This window comes from Odocoileus virginianus, unplaced genomic scaffold (genome assembly GCF_023699985.2).
Source record: "Odocoileus virginianus isolate 20LAN1187 ecotype Illinois unplaced genomic scaffold, Ovbor_1.2 Unplaced_Contig_21, whole genome shotgun sequence".
Taxonomy (NCBI): Eukaryota; Metazoa; Chordata; class Mammalia; order Artiodactyla; family Cervidae; genus Odocoileus; species Odocoileus virginianus.
In genome coordinates this window covers 183,578-199,559 of record NW_027224338.1, presented here as the reverse complement: position 1 = coordinate 199,559, position 15,982 = coordinate 183,578, and the positions used below count along the sequence as shown (strand labels likewise).

Below are 15,982 nucleotides of genomic sequence, written 5' to 3'. Positions count from 1 at the left end.
ATATAGTCTCAAAGTACCTCCACACAAAATATTTTACAAGTTTCAAAGGGAAAATGCTAACTGTACAGTGGAGAAATACAGCAGACATCTCCTTCACTGAAGGATTGACGGTCACCAGTGACAGGACAAAGTGACACCGTGGGCCTCCTGCAATGATCTACTGAGAACACATCCCCACTTCTGTGGTTATTTCTGCCCAAAATGCATAAACCTGAATTTAATAATGAAGGAATATCAAACCTAAATAGAAGGACATTTTTCAAAATAACTGGCCAGTATTCTCAAAACTATGAGGATCACAAAAGACAAGGAAAGACTGGGGGACTTACAGATTGAGGGAGACTAAAGACACATAATGACTAAGTGTAACACATAACCCTCGGTTGAATCCTAGGCCAGAAGAAAACTTTTTTCCTTGCTAAAAGAGCCTTATTGGGCCCAAAGGCAAAATGTGAACAGGGTCTATACACTAAGTGGGATAGTTTTATATCAAGGTTGAATCCTAGGCCAGAAGAAAACTTTTTTCCTTGCTAAAAGAGCCTTATTGGGCCCAAAGGCAAAATATGAACAGGGTCTATACACTAAGTGGGATAGTTTTATATCAAGGTTGAATCCTAGGCCAGAAGAAATCTTTTTTCCTTGCTAAAAGAGCCTTATTGGGCCCAAAGGCAAAATGTGAACAGGGTCTATACACTAAGTGGGATAGTTTTATATCAAGGTTAATGTCATGAATTTGAAAGTGCAATGTGATTACATAAGAATGTCCTCATCTTCAGGAAATTTACACTAAAGCACTTAAGAGTAATGGGGTATCATGTCTATAACATTCTCAAATGGTTCAGAAAAAAATGTGTGACACACACACATACATAAAGTGTGAGGAAAAAAACTAATGTGGTTAAATATCAACAACCAAGGAATCTGGATGAAAAATATATGGGAGTTCTTTGGGATACTCTTGCAGCCTTTCTCTAAGTGTGAAATAAAATACTTTATATATTAATATTTTTTAAATACAGAAAAGAAAATTGAGTGTTTAAAACCCAAGTCATGCATGAAAGGCTTTTATTTTTTCGCCTGTCTCCCCACCCCCATCTTGTTCTAAAAACAATGCAGAGTCTTATGAATATGTAAAAAAAACATAAGATAAAATAAATCCAAAACAAGTAAGAAATATGTGTGGCCTTGGCAAGAACCTTCTAAAGTGTCAAATTCTACAAAATGCTCTTGAAAATTTGACAGATTATGTGGAGAGGTTTCTCTTTGTTTTGGGAAACAGCCCAAATTTCAAAACAACTATTAGTTCTTTTGTATTCTTGATATCCTTTTACTCAAAATTTCTCTGCAATCACACACAGAGAATGCAATATTGGGATATGGAGGCAGAGAACAGCAAGAATAAAAGAAATAGGCTAAAAATTTTACAGAATTTTATGCATGTGTACACACTTTATTAATTTTACATTCTAAGATATACACAAGGTCAGCATTTCACAAAACTTATTATTCCAAAAGCAGTTATCATGAAACACAGTGATTATATAAGTCAATCAAGCAAAAAAAGCATCTATTAAATTTTCTTATCATGTCATCTTATACTTGTTTTCAAATAGAAGCTTGAAATATGATATAGTATTAGAATAGGAAGAGAGAATTTTACTTTATAACAATGATCACTTTCCAAATATTAGATTTTATATAAAAATAAAGAGTATACTGTCACCAAAGCTCATCTGAAGGCTAGCATCTCTTTTATTTATTCCAAAACAACCCCTGCAGAAACTTAACTTTCTAGCCAATTTAAATGATAAAAATGAACCTTGGCTTAAATAGTAAAGTGAATCATCTTGCCTCCTAGTTCTCAAACCAGTGGAACAGTTTCATTTTCCTATCCCAATTCTACCCCACCACAGAATTTCAGAAACAAATTTAAGTATCATTACATTCTAAAGGTTATGTCTTTTTTTTTATTATCTAATTTATTTATTTATTTTTTAAAGGTTATGTCTTAAGAGTCCTAAATTAGAGCCAAAAAATGATGGCCAAACATGTCCCTTAAGGCAAAGAAGACAGTAGAGAGAAGGTGGATAAATATCCTATAGGAGAAAACCATCTCTCAGTATTATATAGGCAGAAATTCTTAACATGGTTCTTTCATAAACAGAATAAACAAACTGCATACCATTGAAGTAATTTTTCTTTAAAATGGCATCCTAGAGAACAATCTTCATAATATATATATTCATGTTAAGTTTGAAGGATTATGGATTTTGCACAGGTGAAAGCCAATATGAGAGATAAAGCCATTAATGGCCATGATGGTGGTTATCACAATTTAAAATAAACAACACAGCTGATGCTGTAACGGAATTACTCACTGCAAGCTAAGTGATGCTTTCTTATAATTCAGAGAGAACAGGCTTCCCTTTGAGCCCTACAGTATCACTAGTCTGTGAGCACCCTCAAAGCACATCATCTTCCTTTAAAATTCAAGGATCTTTGCCTTCAAATGACACAAATGCAGTAGTTTTCATTTCTTACATTCATTTAAAAATGGAATATTATGGTCCTAGCAGGCAAATTTGCATGTCAAATACAGACAACCTAAACACGATGTCTGAACACTGTAAGAAATCTATCACAACAGACATTTTGCACAGTTTTAAATAATAAATAACACAGCAATAGATTACACTCAGGTTTTTAAAACAGCTCTTTCGTGATTTTCCTCTTTTAAGTGTTAAATAACTTATGGTACTGCACATTTACTATCATGTACACTGTTGACAGCTCAAACAGCTTCTTAAAAGCAGACTGCACAATGACACTGACTTTGGTAGCTCCTAAAAGCTTCCTTGACCTTTTATTAAACTGGATTCTGATTCTGGTGGCAACACAACAATCAAAATACAGTCAACAGGACCACTCACCACACGACAAAAACAAATGACTCTAATGACAAAAAAGTAGTCAGAAAGAAGCAGCAATAGAAACAATATGTAGCAATCAGACACATAAAGCCCCTTTTCTACCCTACCTTATGATAAATAGCTTATAACAGCACAACATTGAACCCCAAGGCCCTTCAGGCCTCATTACACCACCAGAGACAAGCTGTCAAGCTCCATGTATGCTTTTCTACATAGTGGTTTGTATGTAAATAACTATTCATTCATTTGTAGGTGCTCCACACATCTGGTCAAGGCAGGAATTTCTTCTCCTTGAAAACACCACCTAGAAACATTAACAATATTTTATATATTCCTTAGGGCAACAGGTTTGAGGAGAACAATATCAACTGGGGTAGCTAAGTCATAAGAAGCTGTGGTGACTAAATCCAGCATCCTGTAAGTCTGTTTACATTCTCAGCACTATCATCAATCCTCACATCCCATACTCCAATAGCAAAGAAGCGATATGGACAATAATGAGAGCAACGACATGTTTTTTCCCTTCTGTGAGAAATGGCAAGGAAGCGGGTCAAACAGGAAAGGGAAACAAAATAATGTACTTTAAGCTGATGCAGAAAAATAAAAATTTGATATCATCAAAAGCAATTAATCTAATATTGTGAGGTAAAGAGATTTGAGACTTATGTAGTCAAAAAGAACAAAAAAAAATCTCTCAAGCAAGAGAATTTCTGATCAACTCCAGCTGTCATGTCACTGCTGGGGAAAAGAACCATTATCAAAAATACATATTAGTGCTTTCCTTAAACTATAGACTCTAAAATAGGTGCTCTTTGAAGCACTGAGAAATTTTACATATATATGTATATACTCTAAGCAATCAAAAATGAGTATTTGAGATTTCATCACTAGCTCAAAAAGAGATCAGCATAGAGAGACATAAGTAAGGTTGCTACACTTATAAAATCAAACTTTAGAGAAGAGTGGTGCCAAAAAATAATGACATCAAAATGGTTTAGATCAGTAACACTTTAATCCTCATTATGGATCAAAGTTTTCTGCGTTCCTCCCTGAATGTTTTATGCAGGAAACAGCAGTTAGAACACTGAATCAGAAATGGGTAAGTCACTTGGGTGAGAGATCATCCATCAAGATGAACGGAGAGCATGAATTGGAGCATGCTACTGGAGCGTCTGCGGTTGTGCTGCCTTTAGCCAGCGATTCTGAGGACAAGCCACTGCCGCTATTACTGCCATCCAAAATATCTGAACTGAGGACAAAGCAAAAAGAATTATAAGCAGATGCATCTATCAGGGTAAAGGCAAACATAACATGCAACGACATGGTTTCAAGAACTCATGGATCAGTACAGCACTGGTAAATCATAAAAAGCGTAAAAGCAACAGCAAAACTACAGAACGTCCTATGTTCAGATACCTGAGAGAGGACAATGTCACAGAAATCCCAAGTCAGACACTCAAGGCTCTTTATTAATTGGGTGCTCTCCTGGAGGCACTGGAAGGTCCAATGTACCAGTGAGTGTTCCTCTGGATGTGTCATGGTTTTTGTGAGGGAGTTCCCCTACCTTCAGTTCAAGAGATTTCTACCTTTATATTTCTTTTTAACATTCTTTTTATCTTCATATTAATATTCTTACCTTCCTGTCAGCCTTTGAGTAAGAGGAAGGGTTACTCTTGGAGGTACCCTGGACTGTTAGAAGTATTCTAGCAAGTATACTGCTTCACTGTCCCTCCATTCCCAAACCATTTTTCCACTGCTCTGGATTTTATCAGTTCCCCACTCCCAAGAGGTCCTGGATTCAAAGACACATTTTTTTTCTACTCTCCTCCATCATTTGCCTTTTATGTTCTTCTGATTTTATGAATTTGACTATTTCCTTTCCTCTCGCTTTCAAAACGCAAATGTCTCCCTCCTATTCCTAAAAGGCTCCTTTCTTTAATTCCTTCAGTTACCATCCAGTCAAGCATTTAAATGGAATGCTCTAGATCCATGGTCTCAATACCCTCACAGACTATTTTCCTCTTTAATCCTGATAACTGGCTTCTGCTCCTATCCTTCCACTAAGACTCCTGATGTGGGCATCAAGAGCCTCTAGAACCCAGTCTGGGGATACCTGACCCATCCAGTCCAGGCGACCATGTCTCCCAACAATCAGTCTCACCTGCATCACTAATCTGGCTTCAGACTTTAGCAGCCACAATTCACAGCCCTCACAATCTGACCTCAGGCTGCCCTCCTAGCTGTGATTCCTGTCAATCCAACATGTAATCTCTATGCTCTAGATTTGGCCTGAATTCACTCATTCACTCACTTCACTTCTTCTATATTTACTGAGTACCTGCCAAGTGCAGAATGTATGCCAGATATCAGAAATACAAAGGGGTATAAGACACACATGATCCCTGCCTGCATCTAATTTACAGTATAGTACAGGAGACACTTCCCTGGTGGCTCAGAGGTAAAGCATCTGCCTTCAATGCAGGAGACCTGGGTTCAATCCCTGGGTGGGGAAGATCCTCTGGAGAAGGAAATGGCAACCCACTCCAGTATTCTTGCCTGGGAAACCCCATGGATGGAGGAGCCTGGTGGGCTACAGTCCATGGGGTCACAAAGAGTTGGACACGACTGAGTGACTTCACTTCACTTCACTTCACAGGAGACACAGACTTAAATAACCATACTAATAAATATATAATTAGAATTTGTGATCAAAGCAGGAAAAGATGCAAGGGGTTCTTAGAGTATACAACATGGGTGACCAGATCTAATTTGGAGGAATATGGAGAAATGAGGCTCCCTCAAAGTGATATTTGAGCAGTTGTCTGAAAGATGAGTAGGCATTAACTGGGTAAAGTTGGGGAAGAAGCATGGATATGCCTAGGAGCAAAAAGCAGGGTACTGTTGCTACAGTACAAAGAGTAAGAACATGATGAGAGAAAGCTGGCGAGGGAGTCAGGCAGTTTAGTTGCCCCCACCACGAGGCTTGTGGCATCTTAGTTCCCTAACCAGGAATTGAACCCAGATCCCTGGCAGTGAGAGCACAGTCCTAACCGCTTGACCACCAGGGAATTCCCATACTTTTTTATTTTTGAAAAGGAAACAAAGCAAAGGATTGCAGAAGGAATTGTGAATCAGCATGTATGGGTTCTAGTTTAAGTTTGATCATTAGGTCCTTTGCAAAAGCCCATCCTGATCTAAATTGCTCTGAGACTAAGTATTATGACTTTAATAGTAATGTTTTTATAAATTTCCAAGTTAATATATTTCCATTGTTAAATAACCTATGGTTCATTTGGAAGTTTCTGGGCTCTGTACCACCCTTAATAAAACGTAACTTTCCCTAACCCAGTTTCTCTACTCTTCTAGTTTCCTTCAAAATGTCATTTTTTTCTATTGCTTGTGGATTGTTTTCAGGTGGAAACAGAATACAAATAGCCTTTGGAAAAGTAAAAATAAAAATGGAAACAGTATATTCCACAGTCCTCCTACTCTATGCTTACTGCTGTCAAATGCATCATTAATAATGCCACTTTTAAGTAAGAAGTTTGGAAAATTTAGCTGGCTCTAGTATTTTTTTCAACCAAATGGCAAAATGGGTCTAAAATATGAAATTATTCAAAGTACTGAAAAAAGTTGCACAGATAATCTAAGACATTGGAAAATCAAAAGACCTTTATATTTGCCTTTGGAACATATGTGATTTTTCCTCCTGCAGCATTTTGCCTAGACTAATATTAAAATGAATTTACTTTCCTAAAGCACATATTGGCTGGGAAGCTGAAGGACACGCTCTCTGCTAGTTGGCAGGAAGAAATAGGCTTGGATTAACATTTGGCCACCAAGCAGATAATCTGTATATAAATACTTTCTTATTCTAACCAGACTGATGGTGTGCCCTGGGTTAAAAGATTCCATTTGCAATAAAACCTGCTTGCTTAGGTGAATCTATATTCATTAAAAAACACAGAACATGACTCATGCTGTGAAATCTGGTCTTCTGACACTGTTGATTACCTTAAAGAAATAAGGTAACGGGGACGTTTACCAAAAAAAAAAAAAAAAAAAGAAGAGTCTGAACATTTCACTTCATATATATATATTTTTTAGGAATTTCTTCTCTGCTATTAAGTATAAACATATATAATTTGTTTCATTGACAAAGAATAGCACACTTGCATTTTGTCTACAGTGCAACTTAGATTCAGAGCCTGGTAAACCTTTAACCAGATATTTTCACTAAACTAAAATCTAGTTTCTCTTCTAATTAACCTGGCACTACTATACATGGTCCTAGAAGCAGTGACTACAGGTCACAGATTACACATTATTAATATATTCACAAGCAAGGCTTATGTGATTTTTCAATCCACAGAGAGATCACGGTACAAAAGTGATTTTCAGTGTCTGCTGTTAACCTTCTACTAGGGCTTCGAAAGCAAAATGTATGGTCCAATTTAAGTTTCTCTTTTTATTCCCCAGTTTAAGCTCTGGTGGAGGTGCTAATGAGCCTTAGACTAATGGCCCAAAGCCAAACAACGGCAGGAAAGCAAAGGACCTAAATAATTCAAATTGGACATAAGAATACATGAAACAAATGTAAACTAATTCATTCCAGCCACTGACTATACAAATTAAGGCACTATTTGAACCACACCGCCAAAAATACTTATGACTGTTAAAGTAGTGCTCTCTGTCTAAAAAAGCTAAGGGAGAAATGGAAAAAGCTAAGGGAATTATTAAAGCATTCAATGACAAAGTAACAACAAAACTGGGTTGTCCAGTGTGACTCATGCTACTATCCATCTGGCTGAACCACTCTGACCTTGAACAGTCAGTAAACTGGGTTCTATGAGACCAATGGCAGGTAGGTAAATGTATTAGAAATCAGTCATTGCTCAGCAACCCCAACACAGATTTTAGCATAAGGTAATACTACAGGGCATCCCCTGACCCCTTGGTGGGGGTTAACCTGGTCCACAGTGTATGTTCTCTGGTCTCTACTAGCTTACGTTATGAAAACCCAGCATTATCTTGCTATATAACCTCTATGTTTTTGAGACCATTAAATATGATCATTTCCACTGTCACTTTGGGGACAGGAGTTTAAAAGTATCAGCACATAGGGATGTAATGTACAACATGATAAAGATGATTAACGCTGCTATATGTTACAAATAAAAGTTCTTGAGAGTCAAATCCTAAGAGCTCTCATCAAAAGGAAAAAATTTCTTTTTCTATTTCTTTAATTTTGTATCTACAGAAGAAGATGGATGTTCACTAAACCTACTGTGGTCGTGATTTCATGATGTATGTAAGCCACATCATTATACTGTACACCTTAAACGTATACAGTGCTGTGTATCAATAATACTCAATAAAATGGGAAGAAAAAATTTTTAATTGAAAATGCTCTTTAAACACCCCAAACAAAAAGTATCAGCACAGAAGTCTAAGCTGCTCACATAAACAATCTTCAAGTATAATGCAAACTTTTCTATCATCAAATCACAATTAAAACTTATTCTTTGCACGTCATATTTTCACGATAAAATTTTCTTGCCATGACACACAGATCATTAAAAATATTGTCAATGCATCCAACCTGGGCTGGTGATCTGTTTCACCCTAGATAATATACATGTTTCGATGCTGTTCTCTTGAAACATCCCACCCTCGCCTTCTCCCACAGAGTCCAAAAGTCTGTTCTATACATCTGTGTCTCTTTTTCTGTTTTGCATATAGGGTTATCGTTACCATCTTTCTAAATTCCATATATATGTGTTACTATACTGTAATGGTCTTTATCTTTCTGGCTTACTTAACTGGTGCACTGGGAAGACCCAGAGGAATCAGGTGGAGAGGGAGGTGGGAGGGGGGATCGGGATGGGGAATACATGTAAATCCATGGCTAATATATGTCAATGTATGACAAAAACCACTACAATATTGTAAAGTAATTAGCCTCCGACTAATAAAAATAAATGAAAAAAAATATTCTCAAAAATTACTAATATAATTCTAATGGAAAATATTAAAAAAAAACATAGAGGTAAGTCAGCAGTCATGTTAACACTAAAGCACTGGGCAAGAAATTTCATGGGAGACTTTTTCCTTTTTGGTAGGAGAAACAGACTATCACATAATCTTCACTATATGGTTAGCAGCTCTGAAAACAGCTTTATTTTACACAGCATGCCACAGACAGTTTTATTCTCAGAAGAATGAGGAGCAGAACAAGAGTCCCCAGCATGCAAAAAGAATCAAAGCACCATGCAAAGGTGTACTTCCGAGGTACAGTCAAACTCTTTGATGTTCATAAGGACTAAATGCAGAATGACATAATCCTTGCCTTATGGTGGGCAAAGTTCCCCAGATTTGGTCAGCAAAGACTGCAGAATCTTTAGTAAAAAGTACATTTACAAAAAGGAGATCTACCATTCCTTTGCACAGCAGTTGGAACACTGGACACCAACTCCATATGGGTCCATACTCAAAGTTCCCATTTAATTTGTACTTCAAAAATATAAAATTTTACAGATCATTACTAGTATATAAAGTTTTAAAACCTATCTTTTCTTTGTGGAATGGGGCAGGGAACAAACTATAATGACTGAAATGTTGAGATAATACCTACTAACGATCTGATACCATTTCTTCCCTAAAATGTATAAGAATGGTTTCCTTTAGTTATTGAGTAGATTGTTATACTTGGCAGCAGAAACAAGAACACAGCTAGTTCCTGTCTCTGTCCTCATTTCTAAGAATATGTCTGATCAATGAAACAGCTTTTAAGAGACAGGAATAAAAAATTTTCTGCAAAAGCAGAATTTGATTTTTACATATCATGAATAACTCATTTTTAAATTCTCTTAACTATAGACATAAATGTCAGCAATCTCAGTATACGAGGTGTTCCAGAAGTCTTAGTGCAATTGTCAGCTTTAATATCCTCAGAAGTCCAGATGCTACAAACTTACTAAAGACACCATTTGAAAAGTTTAATCATCTTTGATATTGAGTTTTGTGAATTTTGAGTATTAAATTTCTTTTTAAAAATTACGTGAGCTATATGTTGGCTTATTAGCACTCTATGAGCAGCCATGAATAAAGCAAACCTCTCCAATGTGAGGCGACACTTTTTTTTTACTCTTTTAGATAATTTGATTACTTCAAATTTATGACAGTCTATTAACCAGAAGTTTTCTACTACTATTCCCTGTAGCAAAATTGTATTGGGTCTGCTTTCATTAATATTCTTATTAGTCCCAAATATGCCCATTTACTTTGCAGTAAAATTTTTTTACTATCATTATCACTTATTTATGTTTGTGTTATAAAGCTAGGCATTAATAAAATACAACATTGTGCATTGTTCTTTAAAAATCTTAGTTCTAAAGGAGATGGATATTCTAGGAACAGTCAATTCTTGGCTGTCCCACTCCTTGCTCTTTAGTTGTGAATGATCTGCTATGTTATCTCTTTTTCATCTTCTCCCTTTGGCCTGTACATTATTCTTTGACATTCTAACAAAGTCAGTTAATAATGGAAAAGAGGCATCCAGAGGCAATACTTTTTGTGTTTACAGAGCAAGAGTGCTGATGTTCCCAAGACTCCCACAGCCAGTCACACGTCCACGGAAGATGGAGGTGGTAGCAATAGAAACAGAAGCCTCACAGGAGTTCCCTGGTAGCCTAGTGGTTAGAATTCTGAGCCTTCACTGCTGCAGCCTGGGTTCAACCCCGGGTCAGGGAACTAAGATCATACAAGCCATGTGGTACAGCCAACCAAACACAGAAGCCTCACAACAGGCACCATCATACACAGCTTAGATTGTGCTGCTCAGAGGAATAAACATCTGAACAAAAGGAGAGGACCCTTGGTAAATAACATACATTCTCTTTTCCTTCCTTACTTGTGTGAACCTGTTTCATGGCATTGAGCACAGTCACCCCATGACAATATTAAAAAAAAAAAATCACCTCACCCTGTATGTTTTTAACTTGGTGAATGCTTTCTGATCTTTTAACATGAACTTGGTTACTTGGTTAGTAACTGGGTAAGCAAATCTATTTATAATGTTATGTGCCTATATTAAAACCTACTTTACCATAAAAGTGATATGCAGTTTCCACTCAGTATAGAGTTTCACCTGCTAGTCCTCTCAACAAGCTTTAGAAATTTTCTCTTTGCAGTCATCTACATACCTGGAAAGGCACTCTATACCAAAATTAGCACACTAAGCTACCAAGGACAGACAGGGATGAGAGGGAAGAGAGAGCGGGGGCTGAAAATAGCTAGAACAATCTAAAAGGCATGTGTTCCAAGGTTAGAACAGTACTGATCAACGAGTCGAATCAGCCAGAATAATTTGTGACTTCTTGGTGAACAAGAAGCAGAGGTTATCTTGGACAAAATAATGAATAAGTGATTGGAGAGCAACAATAGTCAGTCTGTATAACTTATAAGTGGCTTACATATATCTTCCATTTAAAGGACATTATTGTTTTTAAAGTGAATGCCCTCTGGGGCTCTTTTAAAAAAATCCTTAGCCATAAAACTCTGATCAAAAAGTTCTGAAAGGCTCTACACAATTGCATCTACAACATAGGTACTCAGCAAGCTGATAGAAGGGAGCTTCCCTGGCGGCTCAGACAGTAAAGAATCTGCCTGCAATGCAGGAGACCTGAGTTCGATCCCTGGGTTGGGAAGATCCCCTGGAGGAGGGCATGGCAACCCACTCCAGTATTCTTGCCTAGAGAATTCCATGGACAGAGGAGCCTGGTGGGCTACAGTAGTCCATGGGGTCACAAAGTCAGACATGACTGAGCAACTAACACATATACATATGTGTGTGCACACACATACACATATACACAAGTTGATGGAAACGTACTTAAAGATTTCCAAATATCACCTGGCCACTGCTATAATCCCTTCCCCTTCCTCCCAATACAGGTTGGAATCCAAGTACTCAACTTTGGGTATAGGAAAAGAAGTTAACTTTGCACAAAAACACTAAAGAGCCTTAAGCTAAACTTGTAAGCTCAGATGAGTCAAACTAAAAAAGAAGTTATGTGAACAGACCATAGGAATCTGGAAATGTTACTATTTAAGTGAAACCTTAGGATTGTGACAGAATACCCCAAAATTTCCCAAAAAGAGTTTATATCAACAGATAGTGCTATTTAGAAAATGCCCTGCTTACGAAATGCTGGTATTCTCTGCTAAGTTCAAAGAACAGAATATTGGCTTGGCCAAAAACTTTGTTTCAATTTGTGGGAAAACCCAAATAAACTTTTTGGCCAATCCAATACAAAATGCAGGCAGAGCAATTATAATTAAGGCACACTACCCAGGACAGTCCAGAAACTCTTTCTCATGCCATCCAGCTACTGACACACTCCCATACCAACAGCAACTATTGAGAGGCTGACCTATCAGGAGTTAGGCAGGAAAGTGAAGATGTCAAAAAGGCACACACACTTCCAAAGGTAGCATTGACTTTCAAACAATAGTTTCTTACACTGCCTACACCTCCATGGAGATTTCACCTCTAGGGAACATGGATAAAAAGTTGAATATATTTTACATCACCCCAATATACTTTTGCTGTGGTTCTTTTCAAATACATCATCCCTTAATATCCTTGGGGTTTTATTTCATTTTTTACCATGAACTGAGATCAGACAATTGTGCAGCCTCCGGAGACAGCATATTGGTGGTGCCTTGGAAGAGCCTCTTGGGCTGGCTTTCGGTCTCCATTTCACCTAAAACAGAAAGAGGTGATGCTACCATACTGTGATTTTACAGATACAGGCTTGCTGCTAAAATGGGGTGATCTCTGTGTGATCAGAGTACTTCAGGCTGTTTACTTGAAAGCTATTTTTCCATGTGCTTTAATGTAGAAGAAATACACTGCCACATAACCTCAACTAAAAAGTCAGCAGCCCTAAAAATACCTTCTCATTTATTGTACATAGCATGCTATCCACACAGTCAATTTCTTTAATAGAAGAGTAAAACACTGATTTCATTAGGCAAAATGAATCAAGACTAACCACAACAGAAAAAAAGCATCCCCTAATAGCTGAAGCTCCCAGTGAATAAAAATTTATGCTAGAAAGATTAGTAAGGACTCTTGATTTTATATATTTTAATATCAAAACATCTCCTGAGATGAAGTCAAATGGACTCTAAAGTATGCAGGCTGATAAAAACATACAAATCAAAGATGGCTTTAGGCTACTTAGTGAAAATGAAGATTAGAAAATATACAAGTTTAAAAGCACATCTGTAATTAAAAGCAATTATTAATTAGTTCACAAAATTAATGCTGTACTGGCTACTTCAATCCTGTAGATCTTCTCAGAACTGGGGATAGAAACGCTTTACATTGGAAGAAATAACACTTAACATTTTGCCGTGGGAGACCAAAGACTAACAGCTCTAAATTAGACAGAAAAAGCTCCTTTCCAAATAAGCTATGATTTAAAACACACACACACCTTGGTTTCAAAGCTCTTTATCTGAGCTTTAAAATCAAACATTAAAGACAATTTAATTCATGGGCTTATCTATACTCCATTAGGAAATTAGCAACCATGAACTTAAACCTCTACAAGAGTCTTATGATGGAAAAAGCTCAAGGAAGAACAAACATAACATTCATTTTTCCCCATATTATTAATTAATTCATATTATCTTTCCTCTGGAGCTATCCTGAAAATTACTGAAATTCAAGAAAGGTTATATTTTCATTTGCTTTTTTCCATGCTTTAATATGCAGCTTTTCAAAGCTGCTGCCAGGCTTTCAACACTTCATTAGCAAAAGACTTTAGCCTTTTTGAGCAAAGAATCCCTCCATCTGCTGGTATATTTTGGAATAGCTTTTAAACGGAACAACCAGAGTAAGCTCCACCAACTTCCTATAATATATTTAAAATTAATACTAATAACAATGCTAGCTTTAATTTCTAAGCTTTACTTTCACATCATAGCTCCTGAGAAGGTTCTTAGGATTGTAAATAATTCCTTGCAGCATTAAGGAAAAAAACTATTTATAAAGTAAAATCTATTCACTAAATACAAATCCTGTCACTGTATCAGCATCTGTTCCCCAGAGCACACCATCTTTAATTTTAAGTTGTCTGAAATATAGCACTTTTGAATCTGTGTATGATACTACTAATGGAAAGTTTTCACCAAAGCCGCAAGTATCAGTTTACCTGACATTAGAAGAGTTGATTTGTTTACTAGCCCTGGAGGTGATCTGCACACACACACAAAAACTTACTAAATTGCTTTTTTAGAATTATCATTAAAACTCTCATTTAAAATGACATCCAACACTTGCAATCATGTGGTTATATCCCCAGGAAAAATGACTAAACCCGTGTTAAATTTCTTTGCCTTTCTTTAAATAGACTCCATTGGGTGCCCTCTATAAGCATCTAAAACTAGCGCTGAATGAGATCATTTTCATTTAGTGCTTTGTGGTTTAAAATAATGTAATTAAAAGAGCACCCCTTGGGAGTTTGGGGTTGGTAGATGCAAACTATTACATATAGAATGGATAAACAACAAGGTCCTACTGTATAGCACAGAGAACTATATTCAATATCCTGTGATAAACCATAATGGAAAAGAATATAAAAAAGAATATATATATGTGTATAACTGAATCACTTTGTTGTACAGCAGAAATTAACACATTGTAAATCAACTAGACTTCAATTAAAACATAAATTAAATGAAGAAAAAAAGAAAGTGTATTTCTTATAAACCACACACACACACAGAGCACTCTATTATATCAAAAACCCTACAGAGACTTGAATGGGAGGCTGTTCTGTTTGGCAAGCCATCATTTGGTGGTGGCTTATATTTGAGCATACTGCATGTATATGGACTTATTTGCTATGACATTAACACATATTTCTGCAACATATCAACTTATATCTCTTTTATATTCAGATTGCTGAGAGGCAAAATTTCTCAAACATATATTGATTATATGAATACGTGAGTAAGACTCAGTTATGAAGTGTAAAAAAAATATAGACAGTATCAAATAACTAATTCCCAGAATTTACAATCAGTAAAGCATACACTGGAAAAGAATATTGCACTATTTCTTTAGAAAAAAGGAGTTAAGCTTTGAATTAATTTCAGACAGAAATTGTTAATTTGTAATTCAAGCTGGACTATTTTTAACAGCAGAAGGGTGATATATACCTTTTCTTTTAAGAGGAGCAAGAACACTGGGCCTAATGCACTTGATTGGACTCTGGCTTCTCCTGCTTTAAAGAATAAACAGGATAACAGTAAGTACTTTTGGCAAATCAATACAATTTATAGCCATATAGGGAGAAATGGACAATATCTATGTTGTAGGTTGAGTAACTGAAATGCCAATACATGATCTGACTTGGCATATGACAATCTGGAATAACATGGCATTTTAAGCCATTTAAAAAAACTCATTTTCTAAGACAAAATATCTACCGACAGTTGTTTTTTTTTTAAAGATAAATCTTATAAAAAAGTTATTTGGGATTTTGACTGGTCTAACATTTTTTTCCTTACTTTTATAAAGAATACATTTCCATATGCATGAAATGTAAACTGAACATAAACTGGCACTATGTCTCAAAAATTAAATATGGTAAAATGTTAACAGTGAATATATAGGTGGTAGGCATATAGATGTTCACTGTGAAATTCTTTCAGCTTTGCTGTTTGAAATTCCCATAATAAAATGCTGAGGGAAACGTTCACCAGAGAGACAAATCTAATGAACAGCCTTTCATCCACACTGAAAAAGCAGGTTTACTTACGTGGAAAAGCGTCTTGGGCTAGGAACGGGACTTGGTGGTAGCCCGCTGCTGCTCACAAACATCTGCAAGGATGGTGAAAAACATTGCTAGGAAAAAACATATATTATAATAGTTCTAGTATTCCAGTTTTCAAAAGATTCTTCTCAAAATGACAAAAACAACATTTTAGAACTACTTACCTGTCTCTCATATATGTCTATGAGAGAACAGATAGAT

General features: G+C 36.3%; 1 protein-coding gene and 2 non-coding genes across 18 annotated transcripts in view; all 3 read right to left on the bottom strand.

Moving 5' to 3' along the window:
- Nucleotides 1-1,429: 1,429 nt before the first annotated feature.
- PABIR2 (PABIR family member 2) overlaps nt 1,430-15,982 on the bottom strand; it is a 33,583-nt gene continuing 19,030 nt past the window's right edge. For 3 of the 16 annotated variants that reach the window (XM_020896983.2, XM_020896982.2, XM_020896990.2), the window contains 4 exons: nt 15,767-15,852; nt 15,165-15,229; nt 12,601-12,697; nt 1,430-4,179 (listed from right to left, as the gene is read on the bottom strand). In XM_020896983.2, the coding sequence (XP_020752642.1) occupies nt 4,035-4,179; nt 12,601-12,697; nt 15,165-15,229; nt 15,767-15,852 (393 nt within the window). In that variant the 3' untranslated portion in view covers nt 1,430-4,034. The remainder of the gene's footprint in view (nt 4,180-12,600; nt 12,698-15,164; nt 15,230-15,766; nt 15,853-15,982) is intronic. The other 13 variants (XM_020896994.2, XM_020896998.2, XM_020896995.2 and 10 more) reach the window with 7 other exon arrangements.
- LOC139034047 (small nucleolar RNA U109) lies at nt 9,045-9,184 on the bottom strand. The gene has a single exon (XR_011486519.1). It is a non-coding gene; the product is annotated as a small nucleolar RNA U109 (small nucleolar RNA).
- On the bottom strand, nt 12,828-12,971 carry LOC139034048 (small nucleolar RNA U109). Its single transcript, XR_011486520.1, has one exon. It is a non-coding gene; the product is annotated as a small nucleolar RNA U109 (small nucleolar RNA).